Raw genomic sequence first — 12,923 nt, forward strand, 5'->3', positions numbered from 1 at the left:
TCCGGCCGCGGCCGCCCCGCTGACCCTCCCCCTCCTCCGCCTCCTCCCCTCCCTCCTCCCTCCCTCCCTCCCGGCGCGTCTGCTCCGCACCGGCCCCCGCGGAGGAGCCAGGCGGCAGCACCCGAGCCGCCGCAGCTCCTGCCCGCAGCGCGCTCGCCCGCGCCCCCGGATCCCACGCGGCCGGAGCCCCGGGCCCGCGCCGCGCGTCCCGCGCACGGCCGGGCTCGCCGAGGGCCCCGCGCTCCAGGCTCGGGCGCCGCGGGCGGCAGCGGAGGGCGGCGCGGGAGAGGACGCGGAGGCGCGGGGGCGGCGGCGCCAAGGTGACGAGCTGCGCACCTGGAAAGTTCCCGGCGGTGCGGTGAGCTCGGCGGGCGGCAGGCGGGGGCGCGGGGGCCGCGCGGGGCCGGGGTGCGCCGGTGCATGCGGGGCGCGGGGCGCCGTTCCACACCCGCCGCTCCCGTGCGTGTGTGTGTGGACGCGGGCGCGCGCTGCTCGCGGGCTGGGGCCGTGCTCCCGGGCGCCGCGGGCGCGGACGGGCTGCGCGATCCTAAGATGCGGGCAGGGGCGCGCGGGGGGAGCTCGGCCCTGGGGGCGGGGGTCCTCGGGCTGTCACCACCGTGGCGGCGGCGCGGCGGGGCTGGGGCTCGGCCGGGCTGGCCGCGTGCGCTCGGCTCCTCCAGCCCCGCGGAGCGGCGACGAGGCGGGCCCGGGCGCGAGGACTTGGGAGTCCGCGCAAACTTGGGCGGGTGCTCGGGGGCGCTCCCGGCTCCCGGAGGCGCTTTCGCGTTCCTGCATTTCCAAGTGATGCAAAAACAGGAGCGAGCGGACCCGCAAACCGTCCACTCCGAGGAGGGGGGAGAAAGCAGGGGTCAGCGTGGGGAAGGACTAGGGTGCGGTGGGCGGCGGTCGAGGCCGGAGATGAGGCTAGAACAACGGAGGCAGAATTAACAGGTAGAAAAGTCTGAGCCCCACCTTGTTCCAGAGGTTCCGAGGGGCTTTTTTTTTTTTAATAAGGGAAGGGAGCGACGTGCGGCCCCGGACCCCGTCCCCAGTTCTTTAGAAATCATTGTCTCTTTTCTTGGCAAGTTTCTGTTGAACTCCCGGACGAGCTCAGCGTGTGCAGCTGCGCTCCTCTGTAGTGCACGGAGAGCGGGACCTAATATGGTGGAGAATCCTCTCTGGAGAATGAGAGGCCATTGTGCCCGCGCTGAGACACTGTGTAGCTGAAAACAAACGGCCTCAGAGGATGGGCAGAGATCTCTGTGTTCCGCGTGCGGCACTGAACTACGGTCCTGTGCGCTCCTTACAGGTGCGGCTAACTCCGCCCGGCGAAGGCGTGTGCTGCCTGGATGTTGTCCAAATCGTCTGACCCCACAGTGTCTTCCTCTAGGCCATTTCCCTATCAGTTATTCCCTCTTCTATGTTTTCATTTTTCTGCATCTTCGCTGGTTCATGATTCTCGGCACACAAATACACTCAAGTTCCCACTGTTGTAAAAATCATGTCATGAACCAAGTTATCATCTTGAACCCCCTGCTCTCAAGGTCAGCTCTTCCCACGGTCCTTTGAATCAGAGTTCTACCCCAACTCTTGTGTGAAAGGCTAAATTCCATGCTTTTCCCTCTGACTTACTTTGCTTCGGTGTATCTGTGGGCTGTAAAGGGCAGCCTGCTCACTTCTTGGAAGCCTTTCCTTCCTGGCCTCTAGGATACTTCTGCTGGTTCTCTTACTTGTACAACTGCGCCTTCCCCGTCTTCCTTATTTGCTTCTCCGCCTCTTCTGCTGTCAGTAGACCTGTAGGTATTACCTAGATGTGCAGATGTAATGGCAGAGGCGTTCCTTCCCGTTCTCGGAGTGAGCTCATCTCCTAACGGGACTTCAAAGTCTTCCCTCGGTAACGCAGTCTCTTGTCTCCACCTTTCTTTTTTGCTATTACTGCTGGACATTTCTACCGTGATGACACTCAGACACCTCACGCTCAACAAAGATAAGTTCAGCTTCATTCCTATCTCCATAAAGCACACTCATTGCCCTGACTTGAGTCAAGGTCACGGCGCCCAGCCTGTAGACGGTGCTCTCTTCATCTTTGAATGAATGAATCAGTTAATAGTACTACCTTCCTCTAAGCCTTCTAAGATCAAAATATTGGGATCATTTTCTTTCTTTCTTTCTTTCTTTCCTTCTTACTTCCCTCTGCGTACACCCATTTACTCACCACATTGAGGGATTTCATGCCTGCAGGATTCCTTCCACCAATCTCATTCTGACTATGAACCCATTTATACCCTTTCTCACTTTTACCAAAGCAATAGTTCTTCTTACCCTATCTCTAGTCTTTCTTTCACGTGGGATATATGCCTAGATACTTTTCCTCTCCTTATTGCCAGTCTCCTGGGCACGTTAATCTACTACTTCAGCTTCAGCCTGTACTGAGACTATCAGACATATTTGCAACTCTCTGCTCCTGGTTTTCCAGTCCTCACGTCTTACTGCCTAACAAACTCCTCCATATTAGTTTCCCCAGGTCCTTCAAACTGAGCATGTCCAGAATTAAACTCACTGTCTCATCCCTCCAATCTGCTCCTCCTTTTGGTTAATGACATCCCCTCTTACCCAGTTTGCCACAATGGAAATTTCCAAATCTTTGTTCTCTTTCTTCTTCTCACCACTCAAATTCCATCAGCTATAATACCCTGACCTACACCTATAAAATTACATTTCTCTGTCTTGGCCTGTCTATCTGATACTGCAGCACCCAAAAATAGCTGAATGGAATGCCACCACATTTGACAGTGAAAACACAGAATATGTGTCATTTGTAAAATTCACTATGAACATTCTGTTGGGTGGAGAGGCCTTCAAAGAGAGAGTCAACGTCTGGTCTGGGGTAGCTGAAACTGAGCTCATAGGACTGCCCAAGGAAAGAAGATTGCTCTCGAGCTGATGTGCTGTGGCTACAGAAAACCCACAGCAGATTCAGAACTGAGTCCCAGGTCACCAGTCACAAGACGGGCAGATGGTTTTAACTGTGGCATCGACAGGGAATTGAGCTGTTCTCACAATGGCAGCTCTGTGTGCTTCACTTCAGGGAGAAGAAGCAGGGGTTTATATATTTAGTGATGGTTAATTATTTTATAGAACTTTGGTGAAACAAATTAAGGACAGCACCGAATGCATCAGTTTCACATAGACTTAGAAGACTATTTATAAAAACTTGTGTAATTCACTTCTCTGATTTCAGGGCAAACTCTCCATATCGTAAAAAAAAAAAAAAAAAAAGAAGTGATTCTACTTTTCATGGTCTATTGAAGGCAAGGAAATTGCAGAGTTACCTGTAGTCATAGCTTTTACCAAATCCACGATGATCATGGTTTTCTCTTCTGGCTACCATGGAGTTGATCCATGCAAGCAGAGTTATCTTGAGTTCCAGAAGTTCACAACATGAGAGTGGGGTTGGGACTTTGGCCTTACCCGGTCCCCATCACCTTTCACTCAGATTGGTGCAAATAACCTCTCACTTAGTTCCTCTCCCTCTAAGCTCTTTTCACTCCATTCCATATTTATGGCCAAGAAAATAATCTTTTCTCAAGGACAAATATGACCATATAACTTGAAAAAAACTTGACCTACACTAAAATGCAGATGCCAATAACATGGCATATGAATTCTTCAGCGCCTGATTCCTGCCCCAGACTTTTCATTGCTCATCACTCTCTTTCCCCCGTCGTGCATCTCAGCCTGTTTCCTGGGTGCTGTCAGCTTTCTTGCCTTCACTCTTTAATACGTGTTTTTTAAATTAATAGACTTTAGTTTTTAGAGCGATTTTAGGTTTATAGAAAAATTAAGCAAAAATTACAGAGTTTCCATAGGCTCCCCTGCCCCTTCCTCCTATCCCCTATTCTTAACATCTTGTATCAATGTGATACATTGATACAATTGTATAATAATATATATTATATGTTATTTATACATATAATATATTATTATATATTATTATTTTATTACATATTATTATGTATAATATATATATAGTATGATAATAAATGTTACATTTGTTATAATTGATAAACCAGGATGGCCCACGATGATTAACTCAAGTACGTAGTTAACAATAGGGTTCAGTCTTTGTATTGTACATTCTGTGGGTTTGGACAAAGACGCGTATCCACCATCACAGCACCGCACAGTAGTTTCATGGCCCTAAAATCCCCCTGTACTCCTCCTATTCTTTCTTCTCTCCCTCTCCCCAAGTCTCTGCAACCACGGATCTTTTCAGTGTTTCTAAATTCTGTCTTTTCCAGCATGTCATATAGTTGGAATCATGCTGTACGTAGATTTTTTCCAGACTGACTTCTTTCACTCAGCAATATGTATTTAAAATGCCTCCATGTCTTGTTATGGCTCAATCATTGTAACTTTTCAACCCGGAATAATATTTCATTGTCGAAGTTTACCACAGTTTGTTTATCTGTCTGTCCACTGAAGGACATCCTGATTACCTCGAGGTTGTGGCAGTTATGAGTAAAGCTACTGCAGATATCCACATGCAGGTTTTGTTGTGGACGTCCATGCTCATATCAGACAAATTAATACCAAGGAACACGACCGATGGATTATACCACTATGTAGCTTCATAAGCGACTCCCAAACTGTCTTCCGGAGTGCTCCCATTAGCAATGAATGGGGGTTCCTGCTGCTCCACATTCTTTCCAGCATGTGATGTTGTCAGTGTTTGGATTTTGGTCATTCTGTTGGTGTATGGTGGTATCTCACGACTGACTTATTTGGAGATTCTCTAATGACGTACAATGTTGAGCATATTTTCACATCCTTATTTTCCACATGTGTATCTTCTGTGGTGACGTATCTGTTTAGATTTTTGCCCATTTAAAAAATATTTTATTAATTTATTTGACAGAGAGAGAGAGTGAGAGAGCACAGCAGGCAGAGCGGCAAGGAGAGGGAGAGGGAGAAGGAGAAGTGGACTCCCACTGAGCAGACAGCCCAGAGGTGGGGCTCGATCCCAGCACCCTGGGATCATGATCTGAGCTGAAGTCAGATGTTTAACTGATTGAGCCACACATGTACCCCTTATTTTTGCCCATTTTTCAACTGGGTTGTTTGTTTTCCTATTGTTGAATGTTAAGTGTTCTTTGCATATTCTGGATACTAGTCCTTTATTAAATATGTGTTTTGCAAGTGCTCTCTCCCAGTCTCTGGCTTGTTGTTGCATTCTGTCAACGGTGTCTTTGCAGAGCAGATGTTTTAAATGTTAATGAAGTCTACCTTATCAACTTTTTTCCTTTCATGGATTGTGCTTTTGATGTTTTATCTAAAAAGTCATCACCAACCTCAAGATCACTTAGAATTTTGCCTCTATTGTCTTACTAGCAATTTTAGAGTTTTGTGTTTTATGTTTAGGTCTTCGATACACTTGAGGATAATTTTTGTGAAAGATATGAGATCCGTATCTAGATTAATGAGTGTGTGTATGTGTGTGTGTCCAGTTTGTTAAAAAACTATCCTTTCCCCACTGAACTGTTTTTGTTCCTTTGTCAAAGGTCAGTTAACTATATATGTGTGAGTCTATTTCTGAGCTCTATTATGTACCGTTGATCTATTCGTCTATCTTTCACTAATACCACTGTCTTGATTATTGCAGCTTTATAGTAAGTCTTTTTTTATATAGTAAGTTTTGAAGTTTGCTTTTATCACCACTGACTTCGTTCTCTGATAAGATTGCGTCGTTTAGTGCATGTTTTTTGATCAGTACGTTTTTGCACTAAGATGAGTTATTTTGTTGGGTAAATAATGGTAACAGTACTAATAATAATGTTAAGTAATGGTGACAATAATAGTAATAATGTTTAATACGGCTTATCTCATTTGACCCTCTAACAACTTTACATGATGTGCATAGTGATTTTATCTGCCCGTCGTTCTGTCTGTGGGTCTGTCCATCTATTCTGTTCCTGACACCCAAGCCGGAAGTCATGCCCGAGGACAGACACACACTAAGGAAACTGCTTGGGTTGAGGGTCTGGCTCTGCTGCCTTAGTCAGCACCACATCATCCCCCGTATTTACAGATAAATGTATTTATGTCAGACGCCATATGGGGGAGAGAAATAGATATCATCTAGATCAGAGCCAAGATTGTGGTTTCAAACTAGTTTAGGACTGGAGGAAAACACAGACAACAAAGCCCAACTGCCCCCACACTGGCTGTTCGTCCCCACAGGTGTTCGTCCGCAGGCAAGAGCCTTCATGGGCCGTTCGGCTTCTCCTGCGTCTTTTCCAGGTACTTCTTGTATGGGATGTTTCCTAAGTGGTGATCAAATTAATGTAATAATAATTTAAAATTGCATGTATTTTCTTCTTTTCTTGCTCAATGCTACAACTCATTCCATTCCTCTTGCCTGTTTGTGGAGACAGAAGAATCCTGCCTTCACAGTGAGCTTTTTTTTTTTTTTAATTGTCTTCCCAGATAGTTAGGGGAGCCCCTTTGGTTGAAGGCTCACCCTGAATATGTGCAAACAGGTGGAGGCAGTGTGAGGGAATGATGAAGCTTGTGGAGTCCTTGCAGTCCTGGGTCCTGCTGGGTCATTCATGGAGCTTTCTGGTCTCCATTCTTCGGTGGAGCTTCCCTTCTCAGGGAAGGTTGCCCAGGCTGTTCCAGAATCATTTCTTTCTTTCATGGAAGAGATAAGCCAAGCAGAGTAAGGCTCCCCTCACCCGCAGGGAGTAACTGGCATCTTTAGAGACCTCTTGTCTGGAAGACATCCAACATGCTAGACTTTGTCCCAACCAGCAATGATCTCTTCTGGGAGTTTCCTCCCACCAAGACACTCAGTGCCTGTCTCCAGCCACACACTGTAAGAGCTACTTGCTGCCTGTTGTGTGTCAGACATTGTACAGGATACCTTGTAAACATAATCTTCATAATAACCTTATGAGCTGAATATAATTATACCCGCTTCCTAGATTGGAAAACAGGATTCTAAGTCATTTGTAGAAGGTCACACAACCGGAAAAGGGCAGGTTGTCTTCCAAACCTTGGAAAACAGGATTCTTAGTCCTTCGTAGAAGGTCACACAACCAGAAAAGGGCAGGTTGTCTTCCAAACCTTGGCTGGCCTGACTCCGTTGCTCACCTTAAATTCTCATCTTCATCTCCAAGTTCATTTCTTATTACATCAAGTCTTGCCCTCTGATTCTAAGAAAGACTCTAATAACCTGTAGTTGCTGGTTTGATGGGGCAACATCCTGTGTTTCCAGCAATATGTTCTCCTTGTGGCTAGCAATGCATTTTTGAGAAATAGCTTATCCGTCTTACTGACTGATATAGGAAACAGTGAACCTAATTAGATTTTGTGAAGCCAGGCACTTGAAGCCTTGGACAACAAAATTTAAATGAGTGAGCTGACTGAGAAATCAGACTCAGTATTGAGCCATTCAGTAACTTACTTACATATCTTAAATTAGTTACTTGAAAGATCAGTTAATTTCACCCCTCTTAAGAATTCTTGGCTTGAGGGATTTACACAGCTTCTGAAGGATCTGCATTAAAACCGGGGAAGAGCTGGTGTTTTGGGAGAACTTAACACCTGTCTCATTGTGTTTCAAGTTTGTAAAATTATTGGATTGGAATGGGGTATTTTGAATACCATACATAGAGCAAAGAGGCTTCTAAGTCTTTTCATATTAAGAATGCTGGAACTCTTTTCTCTCTCCAAGTGGAGTCCAAATTCACGGAGTTATGCCCCTGATACGGTACATGGCACAGCCTTAGGTCTTAGTAAACAGCTGTTCTATGAATAAAGAGTAAGTTAGTATAATGTTACATTTCAAAGTTTTTATGCTCACTTTTCTTTATAAGGCAGTCCCTTTTCCTCCAACCCGCCCCTTCCTCCAACCTGCTTTGACAACCATGCTTGTCCATGGACCTAAAACCATGTCCAGGGAATGGATTACTGCTGGATGTGAAGAGCTCGTGCACTCATTAATTTAAGACACCCCTGGGAGCCCCAACTCACACCTCCCGTGCAGAATCACATTCAGGTTTATTCCTAGGTCCCAGTCCAATACCTTCTGAATTGCTTACTTGGATACAAGGGTGTCCAGGGCCACGTCTTTGGATTCCAGTCCCCTCAACCTTTTTCTATATTCTCAATATGTAATAGTAGATGCCGCCGAGTCAAGAGAAACATAACGGTTAAAGCTGCCACATCTCTGCAGCATAGCAAGGCAGTTTTCTGGAGGCTAATGTTTATGAATGCCTATTCTGAACCTGAATTCTGTGAGGAGTATCTGGGCCTTGCGAGATTACTTCTGTAAGTACGTTTATTTGCGTGTGTGCCGTCCATCTCAGGCGATGTGCACTGGCTCTTTGGTGGCATCTGCTTGAGGCCTAGAGGCTGTTTGACATCTGTCCGTCTTTGCCTTTATTGCTGTGGAGGTCACGATTATTCCGGGGGAGCTAGCGAAATCAGTCTGAGCATTTCATTTCTCCTCGAGCTTGAAATTTAGAGGGAGACAGGGGAGAGTGTGTGGCTTATGTAACTACAAAGTGTCCTCCTGGTCTTTGGGTTTTTATCATGAGAGAGAATTTAAACTTAGTTCACAGGTGTTGCGATGCGTCCTGAGCTATGGCTGTCAAAAAGTGCACAGGCTGGAGTACGGCGTTTAGATAGTAGCCTAAAAGGACTTACACCCAATGGGAATTAGTCAAAGCAGCATTTTCCCAAACTCACCTGCTCAGGTTCTCCTTACTGGTTTTGCTCATAGGCGCTTCTGCTCTGCAGGCGATTTTAAAAAAATTTTCATTGAATTGATTTAGTAAGCCTGATACCTAATTTATCTCCCACTTAAGCAATAATATCAACAAAATCACAAGTTTGTGGGGCCAGTTATTTGTATTTATAAGGAATGTTACAATAAACACAGAACTTTGAACGACGACGAAAGGATTCTGACAGAATGAAGACCACCGTGACAATCCTCATTTATGTTACCCCAGCCTGAGATCTGCTGGTTAGGGATGCACTTTGGGGCCTACCTTGAACATACTCTGAACAGGAAACGAGTGGAGCCTTGCACAGCACATCATCATTTTGGGATAAACCTTGGCTTTAGGATATTACATAAAGGATGTCAAGGACTCCTTATCCCTCTGCTTTACTTTCCAGGAACTGTTGCCCAGAACTTTTTAACAGGGAAATAGAGACCAGAGAGGTGCACGCAGCAGGAGGAACGCATTAATAAGGCAGCAGCACGGCTCCGTCTGGTCCGCAGGAGGAAGGCAGACGCGGTTTTCTAGATCGGGAAGAAGTTTCTGGCCGTGGCTGCACAGGAAGCCGGGAGAGCGGTGCCCAGTCCGAGCCTGTGCTTCTGTGGCGGCTCCTTCCTGTGGCCTCTTGGCCGGGCTGATGTCCAGGCCCCAGTTTTGCTGTGGGGCCCTCGACGGCTGTCCGGGGAGAATGCGCGCAGAGAAGCGCAGGGAGCGCGGGCCGCTGACGCACAGTGCTTCGGTGTGACACCCGTGCCATCGTGAAAGGGACAGGGAACAGCGGAACCAAGCGCCAGCGCACAGGGAGGTGAAGGAAATCAGTGGCTCGCTCGCGGCCTAGAAGCAGGGACATCACTGTCTGTAGTGCTGACCCGCGGGGTTCGCACTTACGACCCAGGTCGGGATGAGGCGGGTGGGCCGGCCCGTGGGTCCCTCCCGCACTGGGTCACCCCGATTCTCTGCCTTCTCGCAGGTCCTGAAGCAAGATGGGCAATGGGTCGGTGAAACCCAAGCACGCCAAGCACCCCGACGGCCGCGCGGGGCCCCCGGGGGTGCAGGCGCTGCGGACCAGGGTGGCCGAGCTGGAGCGCGAGCTGCGGCGGAGGGAGGCCGAGGTCCAGGAGCGCGAGTACCAGCTGAAGGAGCTGCGGGAGCAGCTGGCCAAGCAGACGGCGGCCGTGGCGGAGCTCACGGAGCAGCTGCAGGCCAAGTGCGTCCAGCTCAACCAGCTGCAGGACGTGGTGCGCTCGCAGGGCGGCGGCGCGCCGCAGGCCTCGCCCGGAAAGGCGCCGCTGGACGTCCACCGCGAGGGCTCGGGCTTGGTCTCCTTGCACAGCAGGCGGGGGGCCAAGGCCGGGGTGTCTGCGGAGCCCACGAGCCGGACCTACGACCTCAACAAGCCCCCGGAGTTCTCCTTCGAGAAGGCGAGAGTCAGGAAGGACTCCAGGTGAGGGGCGCGCGCTCCGGCCGGGCAGAGCGGGGGTTCCTCCGGCCGCTTCGGGGAAAGGGACACGACCCCTCTCGGACGTGGACGCAGGGGACCTCCAGCGTGGGTGGGTCCTGCAGAAGGGCCCCTCCAAGCAGAGCTCCCCTTTCCACGAGGAAGGCACTCAGCTGGCCCCTGGGATGCGTGTACCCGGGAGCCGAGCTCGGAAGGCCGCGTCGGTCACCCTGAGAGCCCCGAGGGCTGCACGGAGGGGTTCCCAGGAGGTCTGCCCGCAGGAGTAGGCTTGGCTGTGGGCACGGATCACCGTGCATGGTCGGTGTGTGGGCACAACCCTGCCCTCCGCACCGACGGCAAGTGTCAGGGAAGGGAAGAAGTGGGATGCTCAGAGGGGGGCGAATTCGTGCTCACCCCAGGGTGCGGGCGGAGCACCACGGCCCGTCGCCCTGTTAGATGCCGGCGGGTGTTCGCGCGTAGCCGGACGCAGAGCTTTCCTGGGGGGGAGACCGCGTCTACACAGAGACCAGCAGACGCGGGGGAATTACTGACTGGGATAAATGGTATGATGGGACCAACGGGATCAGTATCCTGCTGGCGTCTCAGACCCGGGAGAGAATGGCAAGAAACAGCACAACTGGGGTTGTCCTGGAGGCCCGGCTGAGGAGGTGACCTTTACTTGATGCCTGAAGGAGGGAAAACCAAGCCTGGATGGGGTGGAAAGGGCATTTCAGGTGGAGGGAACAATCAAAAGAATGAATTTTGAAAGTAAAGATTTTACAAGGAATTATAAATGTTGATACTATCGTTCTTGTACGTGCATGTGTACATTTCTTTTCCAACTGAAGGTTGGGTTTCCCAAGCTGGGAAGGTTGACTAGAAACAACCCAAGTGAGGGGCTCTTTTCTGTATCATTTTTAAGTGAATGAATATTTATTAGTTGAAATTAGATGTTTCACCTTGATGACATCTTGGCTGAGACTGGAACTCTTGAGCAAAATGCAAGATTTGTGAATCTAAAATAAATTTTAACTTATTCATAAACACACATCATATAAATCAACGTAAAACATCTGACTTAAACAAATAAGTGATTAATTTTGACAACAGAATTACAAAGGGAGGTTTAATTCATCAATTTGTTGACAGTCACATAGTGCATGATCAATAAATATTTGCTAAGGAAACAAGTCATACTGGGTTATTAATCATAATACTCTGTGGCTGAAAGAAATCTGATTAATATTAAAGTTCAGAAGAGTTTGCTGTTTAAAAAAAAAGGAAGAGTTTGTTGTAAGCCAAGACTTTTATTATTAGTTGGTTTAGGAAGGTCGTATGTACTCCCTTTGCAAAACTAGTATTTATTTTTAATGGTGTGGATTTGTGGATTTGTGCGGATATCATCTAATCTTCTCTTTTGATATAACAGATTTGCATATGTAGTAATACTACATATTACGTAGTATATTATTATATGTATGTAAACACAGTATATTATTTGCCCCACCAAAAATCTTTCAAATAGGAATGTTCTTGTATATCTAAGAGAAACATCAGAGAATTTAATAGCAATTCCTTTTCCTTGACCTGCCCCTACATATTCTACCAGATTTCTCTTGAGCAGAAGTTGTGCTCAATTCTTTTGTTCCAAAGACTTGTCCATCTTGACGCAGAACATCATTCCCTGGTGTTAGGGAACTGGACCATTCAGATAAACATATCCCTTTGTATAAAATTTCTTTGTATTTCTTAATTAACTTTTTGTAATCAGGAAAAGAAAACCAGTAGTTGGGTGCAGTCAATTTCTGAGCCAAACCACCTGTCTATAGTGAGTGGGACACAGGATGGAAAACATTAGAGCTCTTGAATGAGGACTAAAAATGACTCCCCTCATCGTAAAGGCAAGTCATGGGTACAAGTCTATGTTGAGGCCATGATGAAGAAGTAGGCTAATGGCTTTTCGTTTTTGTTTTTGTTTATTTTTAATAAATAAGTCCTGAAGAGACCAAACTAGATCATCCCTGTCCTAATGTTCCCTCATACACTTCCATAAAACATTGTGGCTCTAAATTGAAAAAAATAATTAGAATCAGGGACCATCCATTCTTTTTTCATGGATTGGTTTGTGCCTCAGGTTCCCTTGCAGCAGTTTTTGCCTCAAGCTTCCTTGCCATCTCCCTTGCAGATGTCTTTCTTCTTAAGTTTGGAATAACTGCCTAAATATAGATGGCTAACATCATCAAGTCAGAGACTTTAAATTTTCAAGTTTTTTAAAAATTAGTCAGCATTACAAATCTAGCATTACTAGAACCTTCAAGTAGTTCTAGTTTTAGAGAAAAGCCTCAAGTAAACTTTGGATATTATTATATATCTTTTATAGAGTCTACCAAAAATCTTGCGAGAAACAATTTTCTAGGAGTGAGCGCATTAGAGAAGAGGGGAGTGTCTTTAACTGATAAAAGGGGGGCATATCGCACTGGCTGGTTTAGCTACTTTTCCAAGCAGTTACTGGAGACATTAGAGAATTTAAGGTATCCGTCAACATGTTTCTCATTTATTTTGAGGTTCTCATGACTTATTTGTTGAGCTACATAAAGTTTCTTGGCTGAATTTATGACTGGATTTGTTCCTAGTGATATGTGGCAACAACATTTTGGAGTCCCTGCTTCCACACTGAGTCAGAAAGCCATTGAACG

The 12,923-nt window shown here is 47.2% G+C and overlaps 1 protein-coding gene across 5 annotated transcripts in view; it reads left to right on the top strand.

Annotated features, from left to right (window-relative positions):
* Positions 1-12,923, top strand: part of PRKG2 (protein kinase cGMP-dependent 2) — a 96,523-nt gene that overhangs the window by 416 nt on the left and 83,184 nt on the right. The window contains exons 1-4 of one of the 5 annotated variants that reach the window (XM_045998553.1): positions 74-358; positions 1,087-1,309; positions 9,187-9,594; positions 9,760-10,233. In XM_045998553.1, the coding sequence (XP_045854509.1) occupies positions 9,773-10,233 (461 nt within the window). In that variant the 5' untranslated portion in view covers positions 74-358; positions 1,087-1,309; positions 9,187-9,594; positions 9,760-9,772. Of the gene's footprint in view, positions 1-73; positions 359-1,086; positions 1,310-9,186; positions 9,595-9,759; positions 10,234-12,923 lie in introns of those variants that run through there. The other 4 variants (XM_045998551.1, XM_045998549.1, XM_045998552.1 and 1 more) reach the window with 4 other exon arrangements.

Source organism: Meles meles, chromosome 2, assembly GCF_922984935.1.
Source record: "Meles meles chromosome 2, mMelMel3.1 paternal haplotype, whole genome shotgun sequence".
NCBI lineage: Eukaryota > Metazoa > Chordata > Mammalia > Carnivora > Mustelidae > Meles > Meles meles.